Source organism: Eretmochelys imbricata, chromosome 1 (assembly GCF_965152235.1).
Source record: "Eretmochelys imbricata isolate rEreImb1 chromosome 1, rEreImb1.hap1, whole genome shotgun sequence".
Classification (NCBI taxonomy): Eukaryota; Metazoa; Chordata; order Testudines; family Cheloniidae; genus Eretmochelys; species Eretmochelys imbricata.
The window spans coordinates 259,118,926-259,134,844 of record NC_135572.1 but is presented as its reverse complement, the minus strand read 5'-3'; the positions used below and the strand labels follow the sequence as shown (position 1 = coordinate 259,134,844).

The following is a 15,919-nucleotide window of genomic DNA, read 5'->3' as shown; positions in this document are numbered from 1 at the left end:
TAAGATCTGTCCAGTTAGACAATAAAAGCAAAGAAAGACATACACACACACACAGAGGGTGGGGGGAGGCTTTTTTTCACACACGAAGCACAGAAGCTCAGATTCAGAGATGTAAACTGAATCCAGATTTCAACGGGCCTCTTAACAAAAGACCCCTATTTCTAAAACGGTAAAAGATGCAACGCGGCGGAAAATAAAGACACTTTGAAATAGAGCAGGAGGGTCCTGCTTTGAAATTACCATGAGAAGGGGGGTTATTTTAGTCTCCTGCGCATATTGTAGGCAGCGCCCTTCCATTGATCTCCCTGAGGCGGGCACCATAAAGGGTCCCCACTCACTGCTGGTCTCCCGCACTGTCAGACCCACAGGGAAGCCTACATCCGCCCCAAGCCCATCTCGCACTGTAAGGACGCCGGGGAGGGTTTTGCCCCACAGCCCTGCATAGACCCCTTTCGCTGCCTATGACAGATCTCCGCCGGGGCTGGCTCTAAGCAAGGCGAGGACGAGGGCTGGCTCTCGGAAACTCGGCGCCTGCGGGCGGGGTGAGCTGCGCCCCCATGGGCACAGGTGTCGCCCCTGGCGGGGATCTGGATTTCCTGAGCCGGTTTGCGATGAAGACCGACGCTGCGGGCGCCCCAGGCAGGAGAGCAAGCCTCAGAGAAGATGCGGAGAAGGAAACTCCGGCCCCAGAGCCCGTGGACAAGGGAGAGGGCCTGGTCTGGGAGGAAGAGGAAGGAAGAGCCACCCTGAGCCTGACCTTCACCCTCCGGAATGCTGGAAAGGTCGGGCTGTCCAAGACAGCCAAAGTCTTCGAGGTACAAACCTCCCCATCCCAGCCTCTCGCCTAATCCTCGCCCTCCACAGCAGCCTCCTGCCCTACCTCTGGCCTCATCCCCTTCCGTGCTCCATTGCAGCCCCCTGCCTCTGTCCCCTAATCTTCCCCTCCCTTCTCGGACCCTGCTGGGCCTGACCCCCTCTAGCCTCTGCACCTGTCCCCACCTTATGGCCCAGCTGCTCCCCTCTATGTTAGCACCACCTCGCTGCTCAGGGGGGTTAGCTGGGGCTCTCCTGGCTGAAGGGGGATGCCAGGGGCACTTTGAAATGAGGATGGACGGTTACAGGGATGGGAACAGCTGTTCAGAGGAACCATCTTGCTGTATGGATAGTTCATTTTAGGCCTAAGAAAAATCGGGGTTGGCATTTCTTGTAAAGCTTTATCCAGTTATCTTTTAAAAGACATATAACAGCTGCAGTCAAAGCCAGCCGTCTTTCAGTGATTTTAGATTTTTCACCAGGTGGACATTTGTCTTTTGCAGGCTTCTGAAGCTGGAATCCAACACCTTGAAACCAGGAAAGCCAAAATATCCAAGAACACTACCGATGACCTCGAATTTTTTGTCAAATGTGAAGTTCATAATTCTGATGTCAGTGTCCTTATAAACTCCTTAAAGAAAGTGGCAGAAGATTTGAAAACTATCAGAGAAGAGAGAGGTATGCAATGTGTGGAACATGTATCCTAATGGCTAAGTCCCCTCCTCCCACAAATGAGCACTAGCTTGTGTCTAATTGTATTTAAATTATTCATCAGGTCCAGAGTTTCCATTTTGTGTATGCGACGTTAGGCCCCCTATCCTGCAATGTGATGTTCCTGAGCAGACCCCACATTCAAGCATAGCTCCAGTGACCTCACAGAGGTCAGCCTTCCTAAAGCACATTGCGGCATTGCGTTCCACATGTTTTTCATACATCTTCTGTTTCTAGATGATTCTGAAAATAATGCACATAAAATATGCAATTGATTTTATCAATATTTCATATTTTCCATAGTACTTCCATGCATTTTGTCTCTGTGTGTCAATATGTAGTAATTATATTTTCTATGCAATAGAAAATATTCTGGAAAACTGATGTTCTATAAATAAGAAGTGCTATTATTATTATTATTTATTAGAATACAGAGTGTTCTCTTCTTTTTAAATTTCTAAAGGACAGGATATTCCTCCTGTAATATTACTTGTTCCCTTAGAAGAAAAACAGCCTTCTCACCAGCCAGTCTGAAATTAACAGTGGTCTGAGATCTAAATATCCTTTGCCAGAGAACAGGGGCTCAGCCTATTCTGGTAATTCTTACGTTCATTGGCTGGTGAAGAGTGAATGATTTGTGATCAAAACTTGAGGAAATGATAGAGCATAATGGTATATGGGCTTCATGCATGTGCGTAACACTCATTTATGCTAATGCAAGCTACATTTTTTAGTTCAAGTATGAATAGGAATAGACTTAAACACATGTATAAGTGCATTACTGGATCAGTGACAGTAAGTTTGTCATTTTTCAGCTCATTTTTAATTCACCATTTGTAATGCGGAGGTGTAAAATATTCCTCCTATAAAGCAGAGGTTGTTATTCTCAGTGGCTTGTTTTTTTTCTGTCCCTTCCCAAGCCTATATCATTTAAATGTACCATTTTTTGCTATCTCCAACAGTCCCATGGTTTCCAAAGAAAATACGAGACCTTGACAAGTGCCACCATCTGATCTCCAAGTATGAACCTGATTTGGACCACGATCATCCTGTAAGTTTGAGGTCATCATTAGTTTACCTTTGAAACTATTTAAATACGTTGGCTATTTCTGCTGTCCAGATGAATTCTCTGTAAAACTAGCCTCCAAAACAATTCTGTGCCCAACGTTTGTCTTTTAAAGAGGAGATTTACAATGGACATCAGTGAACTAGGAATGAATGAAGGAACCTAATAATAAAAAATCATAGAGACCTGTTGTATTAATTTATATGGAATAAATGGGCCCAAAGAGCTAAGTGTTAACATGATCCTGTCGCTGTCCAACATTAAACAGTGTCAAACAAGGTCTGGTGTTTAGCATACAGAGATCCCACTCTGCTTACTACCATGGCAAACACACCATTAAAATCATTTTAACCCTTTAGTAAAGATCCAGAAAAAGAAGGAAAAACAGTTAAAACATTTGAAAGGTAAAGCATTAAGTAAGCCTTTCCTTTTAACAACATCCCTTGTTCCCTTTCCCTTTAGCTGTTGAGTGTCTTTAGAAGGAAAAGCCCCCTTGTCTGACAGTGTCTTAGATGGTAATAATTGTCCTTCTGCGGGGAAAGGGAAAAGGTTAGCTGAGCTGGGCTGGAGCTGTTGTTATTGCCATTGTTGTTGAACTCTGATGCTGTTTCCTAGAAGACACAAGAAGACAAGCACGCACAAAAGGGGCAAGTAGAGATTAGCAAAGCTAGAAAATGCAACGTTTGTCCCTGGTGTTGACTCTCACTTGCAGCACATGGTCTTATTGGGCCCTCTGAGGTGTGGCAAACCTGTACAGCATCAGGCTATTTAAGGCATTGCTTTTAGCTGCCTTTTTGATCACAGGCTTACAGTAGAGTGCACAATATACAGTACTGGCCAGCTATGTCAGACTCTTCTTAGACAGAAGGAAAAAGGAGAGGGAAAGGCAAGAGAAGACATAAAGTGGGGAAGGAAAAAGACAAAAGAAGAGGTAAGGGGGAGAACAGTCTCACATCCCAGGTGGGGTTTGGGATTCAGCCACTGTCAGTGGAGGTGGTGTTGTCATCTGGGTCCCTCTCTCTGGCCCAGTCTGGTAAGAACCATCTCTCAGGATCAGTACAAGGAAGGCCCAAAGATATTACAGGAGATCCAGGGTCCCAAGAGACAGTGGGGACGGCAGCCCTGATGATAAAGCTCACTCTTACGTGCATCCCTATTCAGAAAAGCCCTTTAGCACATGATCAGATCTCACTTTCTAGACAAGAAACCTCTTGTTCATTTGCCACCCCCAAATTACAACATATTAATCATGTGCTTGGCTGGTCTGACATAACAATGTGTTCCTGTTCCCCAACCTTCTGTATCTTGCCTTATCTTAGGTCTTGATCCTATGGTCTTTAAGCCTCTGGGTGACTTTACACATGTGAGCAGTCCCATTGAAGGAGATAATAATACTTCCCTGGCTCACAGAGATTATAACATACTCTCAGAGTCAAATTCTTCCCTCCGCTAAATGTGCACCACTCTCATGGACTACAGTAGTATTCATGATCATAACCCTAAAGGAAAAGTTTGACCCTTAACATGAAAAATGGTTCCAATAAATGTTGAATATTTTACAATAATAAATATTTGCACAGTGATACCGATCAGCTATGCTTTATTAGTTGTGTTAATATGGAGCCGGAATTCAGATATTATTCTTATTATATCAAAAGTGATGTAAACCTTAAAGGGATTTGATTCCACATGTTTTAATGTTTATTGAAGAATTGGAAAGACCTGACTGGAAGAGCTGAATTTCTAGTAAAACATAAGAAAAAAGAAACTCAAAATTTCAATTTGCTCCCTTTTGAGCAAAATATCATATGTCTAGCTCTAAATGTCTCATATTTTAAAATGGCTGTCATGACCTTTCCCTTCCTAGGTGCACACTTTGTTCAGCACTGGTGTTTGTGTGTTGTTACTACAGCCTTCCCCCCACCCGCATCCCTCAGCTTCCTGTCACGACCCTTGCCAGTGAAAAGCAGAAGATCCTGTCTGCTTTTTCCTAACTCTCACGACCCTTGCCAGTGAAAAGCAGAAGATCCTGTCTGCTTTTTCCTAACTCTCTTTTGTGGGCCTTGTAGATCTCTTCAAAACCCACCGACTAACGACACTGCTGACTTTTACGTGTGAAAAACTACTCAACTTTTATTTAACCAAATTAAAGATAACAGTAGTTTTCAGTAACCCTTCTACTAACTCCAGAGGGAAAGCCTGAGCTTATAAGATCCTGGTGGTGCTTCCCTTCCTGACCACAGTCCCGTTCCCCACCCCCCTCTGTGATCCTGCTCCTTCTCCCCATAGCAGCGAACCCCCCAAAGTTCCAAATGAGCAGGCTAACGACACTTCCATCCAGGAATCCTGTGTTTCAGGTCACCCAGTAGCATATGTTCTTTTGGTCTTTGTCCAGAGACACATCTCATCTTACAATTTCACTTAACAACTCTTATCCTATAGCAACGTCTCCTAGCATACAATTCCATATTAATATAGTCCCTTTTCACAATGGCTAAGCAGAAAATCAATGGAGTGAGCTTAGTTTCTAACTCTCCCACTTAAATTGTGACTTTCATTCTGTATAATGCTCACTACTCAAGCCTACTCTATCTTCATGCTTAGCTGTGACCTAAGTACAATTTACATTTCTTTGTAGGAACAGGTCCAAAGTCAGTGAGATTTCATGGGTGTAACTAAGTGCAGAATTTGGCTTACTCTGTAATATTCCCATGATGCCTTGCCACAGAGAGACTGCAATAGAAGAAACAACCAAATTCAGGCCTGTTAGTTTTGAATGTTTCTGTCAGCAAATCCATCCAAGCCCATCAATATGTCCTGATGTAAGAGTGATGCTAAATTATTTCCCAATTTAGGGCTACACTGACCCAGAGTACAGGAAACGGAGAGCCTTCTTTACAGACTTGGCCTTCAGCTACAGAGAGTAAGTGCATCACCACTGGAAAACTACTTGTTCTAAGTCAGGTTCACATTTTGTGTGCTCTCACAGTAAGTAGTCTGATTTTGTTCACCTGTAAGCAGCTTTATGGTTGATGTAACTTAATCCTAGGCCAATGGTCTGTGGTGCCATCTGTTGGAAAACTGAGTTAATCACAGAAACACACATCCCAGGCAAATCAGGAACATTTCAGAATACAATGAAAATTAATTTAATATTTAACTTTAGGGCTGCCTCACTGAGCTCTGCATAATTTCATGTAACTTTAGGGGGGAAATGGTCTCTATATGACTCTTTCGTTTAAATTATAGGATGAGGCTATCTTCCTTCTAGGATTTGGCATGTACCTCAATAAACCTGTCAGGTAGACAAGGACTTGTGCATGTCCTACAGAAAATGGAGAAAATAATAATAATAAAAAAAAGATGGACTTATCCTCAAATGAACAATTTACACTTTCTTGCCTTTCTGTGTAAAAACACATGGGAGTGGAAGAGAAGTCTGGGGGGTTGTCCTTGTGGACACTGAAATTCATTCTACCCACTTGTAGGTGGCATTAGCAAGATGCATAATGACCTTGAGCTGTGAGCCACATGGTGCCCAAGAACTCAGGAGAAACCCTGAACCTTGGGAGATTTCTGCTTAATGACAGCCTCCATACATGGTGGCTAGTCAGCCTGCTCCCTCACTAGTAGTGTGAAGGATCGCCTTCTCGGATGGTAGATACAACTACAGAGGGGAAGTTAATGCTGAAATATGCACAATATACCTATGCACCCACTTGCTGTATAATTTAGGGCTCTTTCCCCTGTGACTATGTCACGTGGAGCAGTTGTTCCTAGCTCCATCCCACCTTCTGGCTAGCCAGCTATGTTGTTGATGGTCTGCCAGCAGCTAAGCAATGGGAACGGGAGACAATACAGCACTGCTTCCTCTACATTCCATCAAGTGGTCCTTCCTTTACAGTATTTCACTGTTTGTACCACCCCTGGGGATTCGGTAGAGCCTAGGACACCTGGGTCATAAAACCCTTTAGAATCCTTCGGGATGATTATTTCTTATTTGTATTTATTTTAGTACGCCAAATAATCCTGACGCATATAAAGAAAATTATATTTGAAACTAGAACTCAAATCAGCTACATAATTTTTCTCTCTCTCTCTCCTTAAAGAGGAGACCCTTTGCCTAGAGTTGAGTACACTGCCCAGGAGACCTCTACTTGGTGAGTATATTTTTCATATCCTGCCCCATGACAGGTCATGGGGCAATTCTACTGAAACCCAGGGAAATTTTGGAGGCGCAAGAAGTGCACAATGGTGCCCTACATTTTCAAATAATATTGGACATCTCTAATTTTAATTGATGTCTTAATGATCCCTTCTTGTTGTTCATTTTGCAGAATTCTATTCTCCCCACGCAAGTGTAACTCCTGGTGTTGCTAAGAGGAGTTACATACCTGCACTGAGGGGTGAATAGACTTCTGAGTCTACTTCCAGGTTACATTAAGTGGTGAGAATACATCAGAAGGCTCAGGGTTGGTGCATCTAAGTGAGGGGAGGCTTTCTGCTACATTTGTGGCCCCTCTTTCTGCCCCCACCCAGTTTCCAAGATAGCAGAGGCAAATTTGATCCCTGGCAGGTTGGAACAACCTCGGGGCTGCTCTAAATTGCACTCGCTAAGGGGCTGTCACATGCCCTGTGATGTTGGTAGGAGGTGTGGAGCTTAGGACCAAAGCAGCATGAAGTAGACTTAGTAGGGCTGTGGATCTAGCCCTCAGAGTTCTGGTTCAGTTAAAAGACACTAAGAAGTCTGGCTACTTAACCATACTATCCAGAACTCTTGAAAATCTGCTAAATTTGTCTTGAAAACTCATAAGAACAAGTGCTTTATTAAGATTTCTTTTGCTTCTGTTTGGGCTGGAAATAAAATGAAACAGTTTCTTGCAAGATATTTTGGCAGCTCCTGGCTTGGCCAGAACCTGGAAGTGTGTAAGACTGAAAAATGATCAAATAAATATTAACTGAGCATTTCAGAATCTTTAAAAGAGATTGGTCCCACGCCAGAAAATTCAGATCTCTATCCAGATCTGGATTTGAGTCTGTGGTTTTTGTTTGGTCCTTATAAACACAGGGGCCTGGAATCATCTGTTACTGGTCTCTACCAGAGAAAGGATGCTGGACTATTTGAACCACTGGTCAGGCCAGCATGGCAATTCCTATGTTCTTAACTTGAAATTGAACATTATCTGGTTCATGTTCTACTTAGGGGATAGTGTGAAAAAGAAGCGAGAAGGGGAGAAAGAATAATCCAGTGGAAAAAAAGGGTGAAAATGGAGCAAAAAGAATGAAAAACTATGTGAAAGTGGGAGGGAAGAGAAAAAGCAGTGTAGTCAAATGTATATACACACACACAGAGTGTATTTTTCCATTTGAATTTTTCTCTTCTCCTCTTTCCTCCCCTTTATATGCTAGAACTGATGCAAAGGTGTGCTCTTAATATATACATGCTGAGACAGATAGTAGGTGCAAGGGAATGCATCTATCTAGCAATTTATGGGGTGCGGGATGTTTCTAACCCCAGTGCACAGCACAGGTTTCCCGTTACGTTAAAAATGTTCCTTTTTAAGTTGACTCACTCTCTGAATAAACATGGTCTCAACTTACAGTATAAAAGCTTCATGATCTCAGCTGAACCCAGGGCAAGCCACACTAGAGAAAGTCACTTTTCACAATGGTGCAGCACATTTTCCCCGGTGTTTTCCCCATTGTAGCTATCCCTGTGCAAAAACCCCAGTGGGGTTTGCAACAAAAAAATGATGCAAGAAATTCATTAAACCTAGAAGACATTTGCCAACTTCAGAAATGGGTGAAGGTTTTGGAGGAAAGGGGAATTCTTATTTCCTTGTCCACCTCCTTCCATCATCCCTAGCTGCCTTTCAAAAATCACAGTATATAGCAATAATTATTGCTATGGGTTACTTGTTTTACAAGAATGTAAAATTTTAAAGCATGTCCTACTTGAGATCAGGGCCCCACTGTGCTAAGTACTGCATGTACACATAGTTGAAGAGTGTACAGTCTAAATTGACAAGACGGACAAAAGGTGGGAGAAAGGAAAAATGATTATCCCCATTTTACAGATGGGAAAGTGAGAGATTAGATGATTAGCCCAAGGTCTTAAGGGGCACAGCCAGGAATTGAACCTAGATCTCCCAAGTCCCCACCCAGCACCTCAGCAACGAGGTCATCCTTCCTCTCTGAAGAAATGTTTTATTTTAAATAAAATCCATCAGGCCTTAGAATTTGCAAAATGAGCACCAGGTAATCACCAAGGAACATCATATCCCACTTATCCAGCTTCTATTATTTTCAGAAGCTCAAATGCTAGATTTTCAAATAACCTTTGAAAAGTAGTAACATGCCTGTTAAGTCCTTAGCGTCATGTTCATGACAGCTCCCACCAGCCAACAATATTGGCATGTTCTGGTGTGTGGGAATGTTGTATTTAAGAAAATTAAATTTTGTGTTCTTTCCTGTTTTTCCCCTTTTTCTGCCAACCTCCGTCACGGAAGCCATTCTCCACCTAGAACTATTCCCATAGTGGTAAATGGAACAGGCCTTTTGGGAGTATCTATTTGTCTCCTCAACACAGTTAGCCCCAGCAACCCAAGTCCCTGGTTGTGAACATCAAATTCCAAATTTAGATCTCACAGTTGTTACCGTAGCTCCCTCGGGCTGTGTGCTGAGGTCAGCTGCATTACAGCACAACTTCATATGGATACAGGGAAACCAAAGGGGAAATTTTTTAACATGCTGTAAATTCCCTTGATGTTAGCTCTGAAGAGCTGTTGGATTCCATTAGTTTGTAGCAACATGTGTATAAAAATGAAAACAAGAACAGAAATCTCAGCTTCCAAAAACAGGGCTTGGACAATCTGAGTCTACTTTGTCAGGCATAGTTATTGCAGAGCCATAAACTGAATAGTCCTGGAAAAGGGAGAACAGAGGACAAAGATATTGAGACATACGTCATGTGACAATACTAAAGGCTGACAGTCACCTTCTTCTAACAAAGAACAAGGAACTTGATTAGAATAAGGAAATAGTATTAGCCCTAAAGCTGTCCCAGCTCTTTCCCTCTGCTTCACTGTCAAGAGTCTGCCTAGAATCTTTCACAGCCCTCACCTGTCATTTTAAAGAAACAGCACACATATGCTCTCAGCATGTGTGCATTTTACAATGCGCTTAATTTACCACACTATTCAGATCAAGGTTCAGTTTTAGAAATCCAGATTTTTACTAGCTTTTAGTATTTACAATGAATATTCCCTTTTAAAATATTTATTACCTTCCTCCTTCCACACCAAATAGGGGTCTGATCCTACTCCTTGGAAGTCAATAAGAATAATTGCACTGCGTGTAATGGGAGTTGGATCAGATCCTAAATTTCTCAGGTGTATTATCCTCAGTGTTCTGAATAAATTTTATCTAGGGGCTATATGGGGGGAGGGATAGCTCAGTGGTTTGAGCATTGGCCTGCTAAACCCAGGGTTGTGAGCTCAATCCTTGAGGGGGGCCATTTAGGGATCTGGGGCAAAAATTAGGGATTAGTCCTGCTTTGAGCAGAGGGTTGGACTAGATGACCTCCTGAGGTCCCTTCCAACCCTGATATTCTATGATACTAGAGATGGTCAGGAAATAATTTTCTTCTCACAAAATGTTTTTGATGAAAATCAAATTTTCATTGATTTTTTAAAAAAATTAAGGTCAAAAGAATGGCCACATGAGGTCAGGCCACTGGTCTGTTTAGCCCAATATCCTGTCTTCTGATAGTGGCCAGTGCCAGATGCTTCAGAGGGAATGAACAGAACAGGGCAATTATCAAGTGATCCATCCCCTGTCACCCAGTTCCAGCTTCTGGCAGTCAGAGGTTTAGGGACACACAGAGCACGGGGTTCTGTCCCTGACCATCTCGGCTAATAGCCATTGAAGGACCTATCCTCCATGAACTTATCAAATTCTTTTTTGAATGCAGCTAGCATGAGAACATAAGAATGGCCATACTGGGTCAGACAAATGGTACATTTTTTAGGATTTTGTCTGTACTGAGTGTGTATAGATATATATTTCTCTTTCTCAGCAATTGAATTGTTCATCTTATAATTTAAAAAAGTAGGGTTTTTTTGTTTTATAAAAAATTGTTTTTCAGGTTTTTTAACAAAATCCCTTCAAATTTTGAGAAAAACAGATTTTTTTCAAACATTTTCATTGATTCAAAAAGCCATTTTCTGTGGAAAAAATGTTTTGAAGGAACATTTTCTACTTTCTCTAGCAACTACATCACTCTTCTGTGTCCCAGGTAATTTTAAAAACCAATCCCAGTCATCTAAGGATGGTGCATCTTTCCACAAACCATTGATCACACAGGGAAGTGACTGCAGCCTTGCTCAGGATGGACTGCCTCTGCTTTCCCCCTCATGGCCTGAGTACTTTGAAGGCAATCCAAAGAATGAGAAGAGGTTCAGTGCAGAAGGAAGGAGAGGAGCACATGTTCCTGAGCTCACCATCTGCTCCTCCTGAGAAGCTCTAAAACTCTCTGTGGAGAAGTTTGGCGTAAGGAGGTTCTGCCTTCAAAGCAGATTAACTTTTCCTCTGCTTCAGACAGCTTATTATGGAGCTGCCTTCCAAGGCTTTCATACCTAAAAAAGCTGTTCACTGAAGCAGTGGGCATTTTCTCTGTATAAGGACTGCAGAATTGAATCCTGTGTGTACACAGTTCTGTTTTCCTGTGACTGAATTGTAGCCACCTCTGGGCTGGAACACTGCAGCTGCTTAACAGTGCAGCTTAATAGTGCACAGCAGCTGAGAATACTAAATAAAGACCACTGTTTCTTCTATTTTCTAAGAATAAAATACATTTTTTTTAAATTTGCAGTGCTTATAATTTTCTAAAAAAAATAAACCGTTTGCAGTAAAAGCATATGTAATACTGAACTTTGTTTTAGAGCAACCTGTAAAATTAATTTTAAAGTTGTCTCTATTGTAAGTGTAAGCACAATTTTACATTTTCTAACAGGGAAGTATTGGTCTATTAAAAATATTTTAAAAGTTTTGTAAAGTATAAGTAAGTATATTTAAAAGTCTGTAATTTCTGTTTTCTAACTCAGCTCCTTTCTACTTGATTTGTAAACAGAATTCATAGGAACATAGGCCTGGAAGGAATCTGCTGGGTCAAGTCCAGTTCCGTGCTATCACAGGAAACCACAACATATAATTCCATTCATAAATTTATCAAGCTCCACCTTAAAACGCGTTACAGTGTTTGGCCCCACAACTGCCACTGGGAGGCTGTTCCAGAGCCTCACTCCTCTGACGGTTAAAAACTTTCATTTAATTTCCAGCCTGTTGTTCACGGTCAGTTCATACACAGTTGTTCTTGTGCCAACATTGTCCTTTAGCTTCAATAGCTGTTCTCCTTCCCTGGGGTTTACTCCCAATGCATTTATAGAGAGCAGTCAGATTCCCCCTCAGCCTTTGTTTTGCTAGGCTAAAGAAGCCAAGTTCTCCTTGTCTTCTCCTCTCAAAAGATAGGCTCTCCATTCCCCTGATCGTCCTAGCAGTTCTTCTCTGTACCAGTTCCAGTGTGAATTAATCTTTCTTGAACACGGGTGCCCAGAAGTCCCACCCCCTTGTGACAACTAGAGGTAAAGCAGCCTCAACACAGGGAATGTCCCTTTGCTGGCGATCATAGGCATCCCAAGCCCGATCACAAACTCTTCTGCGGGGATTCACCTAGTCTTCTCAGAGTGTGGACTGCAGTCTGAGGGGCTGCTATGGGATCAGGTTCCTCGGCTTAACTCCTCCACCCCACTCTGCCCTTTCCACCCTTCTTGTTAGTGTGGGGATGGCCAGCACTGGCCCTTCAGCGCCATTGGTCCCTACAGCTAGAGCAGGCTGAATACAGGGTTCGCAAATATTCATTTGAATTTCCAGCTGCTCAGTTCATTCTTATTCATGTGCTCTGTACAATGGTTTGGAGAATGCCTGTTCCTTGTACAAATAGGTGCATTCACATGTGAACTGAGGTATTTATGCCCACACAAGATATTCGGTGTTCATTATCCACTAGTCCCCATTCCTTTTATGTTAGTCCCCATTTCTGTCATCCAACCAGGGAGTCAGAACACCACCATGTGGAGGAGAAATGGGCCAAAAAATGGCTCCTCCAATGGCAGAGTATCCTGGCAACAACTTGTTTCTCTGTGGGGCTTCTGTCCTCCATGTCTCCTCCTCCAAGCCCTATAGTAGAAGGCCAGTATCTAGTGGCTTCTCCTCTTATATGCTGATGGTGATAATTATGCAGACAAATGGTGCTGAAAGAGACATGATTACAAAATACACTGTGGGCCAAAGCCTCATCCAGACAATTAGATAAAACTCATGGACTGTGTCTATTTACACTGCCTGAGGCTCTGGCCCCTGGACTTTAAAGTTTGTTTTGTTTTAAAACAAGATGACCAAGATTAGTTCCATAGAGATAAGGGACAGGGCATCCAGCTTCTTATCAGAATACAAACTTTCCCAAAGCTGAAGAAGAATATTTGGCCTGGAGTTTTGGGTCACACTCATTTCTAGTCTCCTAACCTGCCTAAGCTTTGGTACTAGTATTAACAGTAAAGTCACTCTTTGAAGTAAGTATGTCCAGATTCTTCACGCAAGTCTAGCTAAGACTGTCCAGAGAGCAATCTTGGACTCATGCCCTGCTTTATACCCTATACAATCCCATTAAAGTCAGGGGTAGTCTATGGGAATAAGTTAGGGCAAAATCTGGCCTCTCATTCTCCTGAACTTTTCCTAACTGCTCCATGGAGATGGTCCAGGCTCATGCAGCTTTTACAATACTGACAACAGCCACTGTCTAAGGCTGTTTCTTTTTTTCCCAATTACACCCACGCTAACATAAGAAGTTTATGTGATGGAATGACAAACCATTACAAGATACTGGCTATCACCTCCATAGCAACAATAGCAGCAAAAAAACTACAATACAAAAACAAGAGAAGGTCATTTTCTTTAGTCAGCATTTCCAAGAATGAGCTCAATTTTCATAAAACAATGTTTATACACTTGTTAGAACCCCAGAGCCGGGTGTGAATAAATATAACTCTTTCTATAAGCTTCCCTGCCATCACTTTAGTGCTTGTTTATTTTGCAACAGCTAAATATAGTTAAAAAGTGAAGCCTTTAAAATGAAATAATAAAATATAAGAGAAGGGCCCAAATCAAAGCCCTAGATTCCAAGTACTGCCAAATATTTTTATATAATAGTGTATAGCACCTTTCCTTACAATAAGCTAAACACCTCCAAAATTTGAGATGATGGAAATCTCCATCTTGCATTCGGATCTGCCTGGGTGGTATCTTGCACTTGCACAATGACCCTGATGCAAGAAAGCACTGAAGCATATGCTTCACTTTATGCACATACTTAGTGCTTTCCTGAATAGGGAAACTCTGGGTGCCTCTTCACAGTTGAACAGTTCACGGGGTTCCACACAGGCACCAAGATCTGCCTGAGCAGAGCCAAGTACAAGATAGAGGCCCATATCTGGTTCCTCATTTTGTGCCCATCTCCTGGAAAAATCCTACCCTGCAGCCTCCATCCAGGCTTCGGCTTCAGAGCATCATTTTTTCTGAGCTCAGCTCGGCTTTAGATATCCTCTCTGCGCTGCCTGTGTGAACCGCCGTGGTTCTGAAGCCAGGGAGAAGAGGTGCTGCTCCTAGTAAAGGAGACAAACTAAGGGTTGTTGTTCTTTCAGGAGAGAAGTCTACAGGAAGCTGAGCAGCCTCTATCCCACCCACGCCTGTAAGCAGTACCTGGATGCCTTTCAGCAGCTGGAGAAATGCTGTGGATACCAAGAGGATAGTATACCTCAGCTTCAGGATGTCTCCAGATTTTTAAAAGGCAAGACATTATAGCCCATTGTATTTTAGCACTCCCAAGGTGGAAATCTACAATGCTGTGTGCTGGAAAGAGGAGTTGATGGTAGACCCCCATTCTGAAGGAACTGTGACCGCACAGGCCGTGAAGATCTGTTTGCTAATAACAAGGAGAGGGGGTTAGGAATAGATACACTGTTGAGAGGCTGCAAGCTCAAGTTAGTCTGTCAGCAGACGTTTGAGTGACAGAGGACAGTGGAGATTGAGATCCTGTATTGCTAACCCCCAGGCCAGATTCAGTTCCAAGGCAGGGTGTGCCTTTTCGACAAATCGGCTTGCCAAAATCACTGTAATCTGGAGTAGCCAAGGAATGGCTGCAATAAAAGAAAACACCCTCCTTGCTGCTCTCCCAGCAATAGGAAGGGTGCCAGATGCAGGCCAAAGACAGTTGCTAAAGTAGGGCAAAATAAATAGATAAATTGTAGATTTAACTTCAAATAAAGTTTAAATTGGATGTTTATCCAGTCAAGTGATCCATTCCATCTACCAATAAACAAATGCAAGACAAATTGGCTTAACCTACTGCTGAAGAGATTTCCAGTACATTGTCATTTTAACTAGAGACTAACATATATTGGGCCAGGTCCTTGTGTTGATCCAGGAGCAAAAAGAGACTGGACAGCTGCATTACTAGGGCAGCCAGGGAGTCCCCAGATGTAGAGACATCCTTCAGTGGTGTAAATGGGAATGACCAGGAGTATGTCATCCATCCCCTCTCCCCCCGAACCTCAGGCATAAAATAGGCATTCCTGGATGGGTTGAGGGCATTGCCAGGGCTAGGAGGAGGTGGAACTGGAGAACAATACCCTCCAGTGATTCCATGATGGCAAAGCAGTCCTAGAGAGCTGCTGTTGCTGATATAATGTAGAGCTGCCTTTAGGCTGCTCTACGTTATGCTGGGAGCTCGTGGTTGTGTTAAGGATAAGGACAGTGGAAAGATGGCTGAGAGGCAACTTCCGACATCTCACACACCTGTGCATGAGCTGAACACTACTCAGCTTGGCCTACGGATCTGGCCCATTTTAGCTTGCTCACTAACAGAAAGTGAGAAATAACTAGGAATATTGTAGGTTTCCTTTGAGTTCCTCAGTCGATCATGGGGACAATGGCCTCATTCTGATATCACTAACACTGGTGATACACAAGTATAACTCCATTGACTTCAATGGGGGTTATTCCTGATTTACACTAGTGAACATGTGGTCAGAACTGGGCTCATAATACACATTGTTTTTCGTAACACACTGTTGTTGCTACTGTCGTGTCCTATGCCTGCCACTGCCTCTGCTCAGCTGGCTTCTTCCAGACCCCTACTGATCCCAGCCAGTGTCTGGAAGATGTCTTGGACCAGGTCACTTGTCTTTTTCCTATCATTTGCCTCTCACCAGCGGT

The 15,919-nt window shown here is 42.8% G+C and overlaps 1 protein-coding gene across 1 annotated transcript in view; it reads left to right on the top strand.

Moving 5' to 3' along the window:
* Window positions 1-557: 557 nt before the first annotated feature.
* LOC144273964 (tyrosine 3-monooxygenase-like) overlaps window positions 558-15,919 on the top strand; it is a 45,061-nt gene continuing 29,699 nt past the window's right edge. Inside the window, exons 1-6 of the mRNA XM_077832719.1 lie at window positions 558-815; window positions 1,317-1,491; window positions 2,487-2,575; window positions 5,446-5,513; window positions 6,700-6,750; window positions 14,347-14,492. Coding sequence (XP_077688845.1) covers window positions 558-815; window positions 1,317-1,491; window positions 2,487-2,575; window positions 5,446-5,513; window positions 6,700-6,750; window positions 14,347-14,492 — 787 coding nt within the window. The remainder of the gene's footprint in view (window positions 816-1,316; window positions 1,492-2,486; window positions 2,576-5,445; window positions 5,514-6,699; window positions 6,751-14,346; window positions 14,493-15,919) is intronic.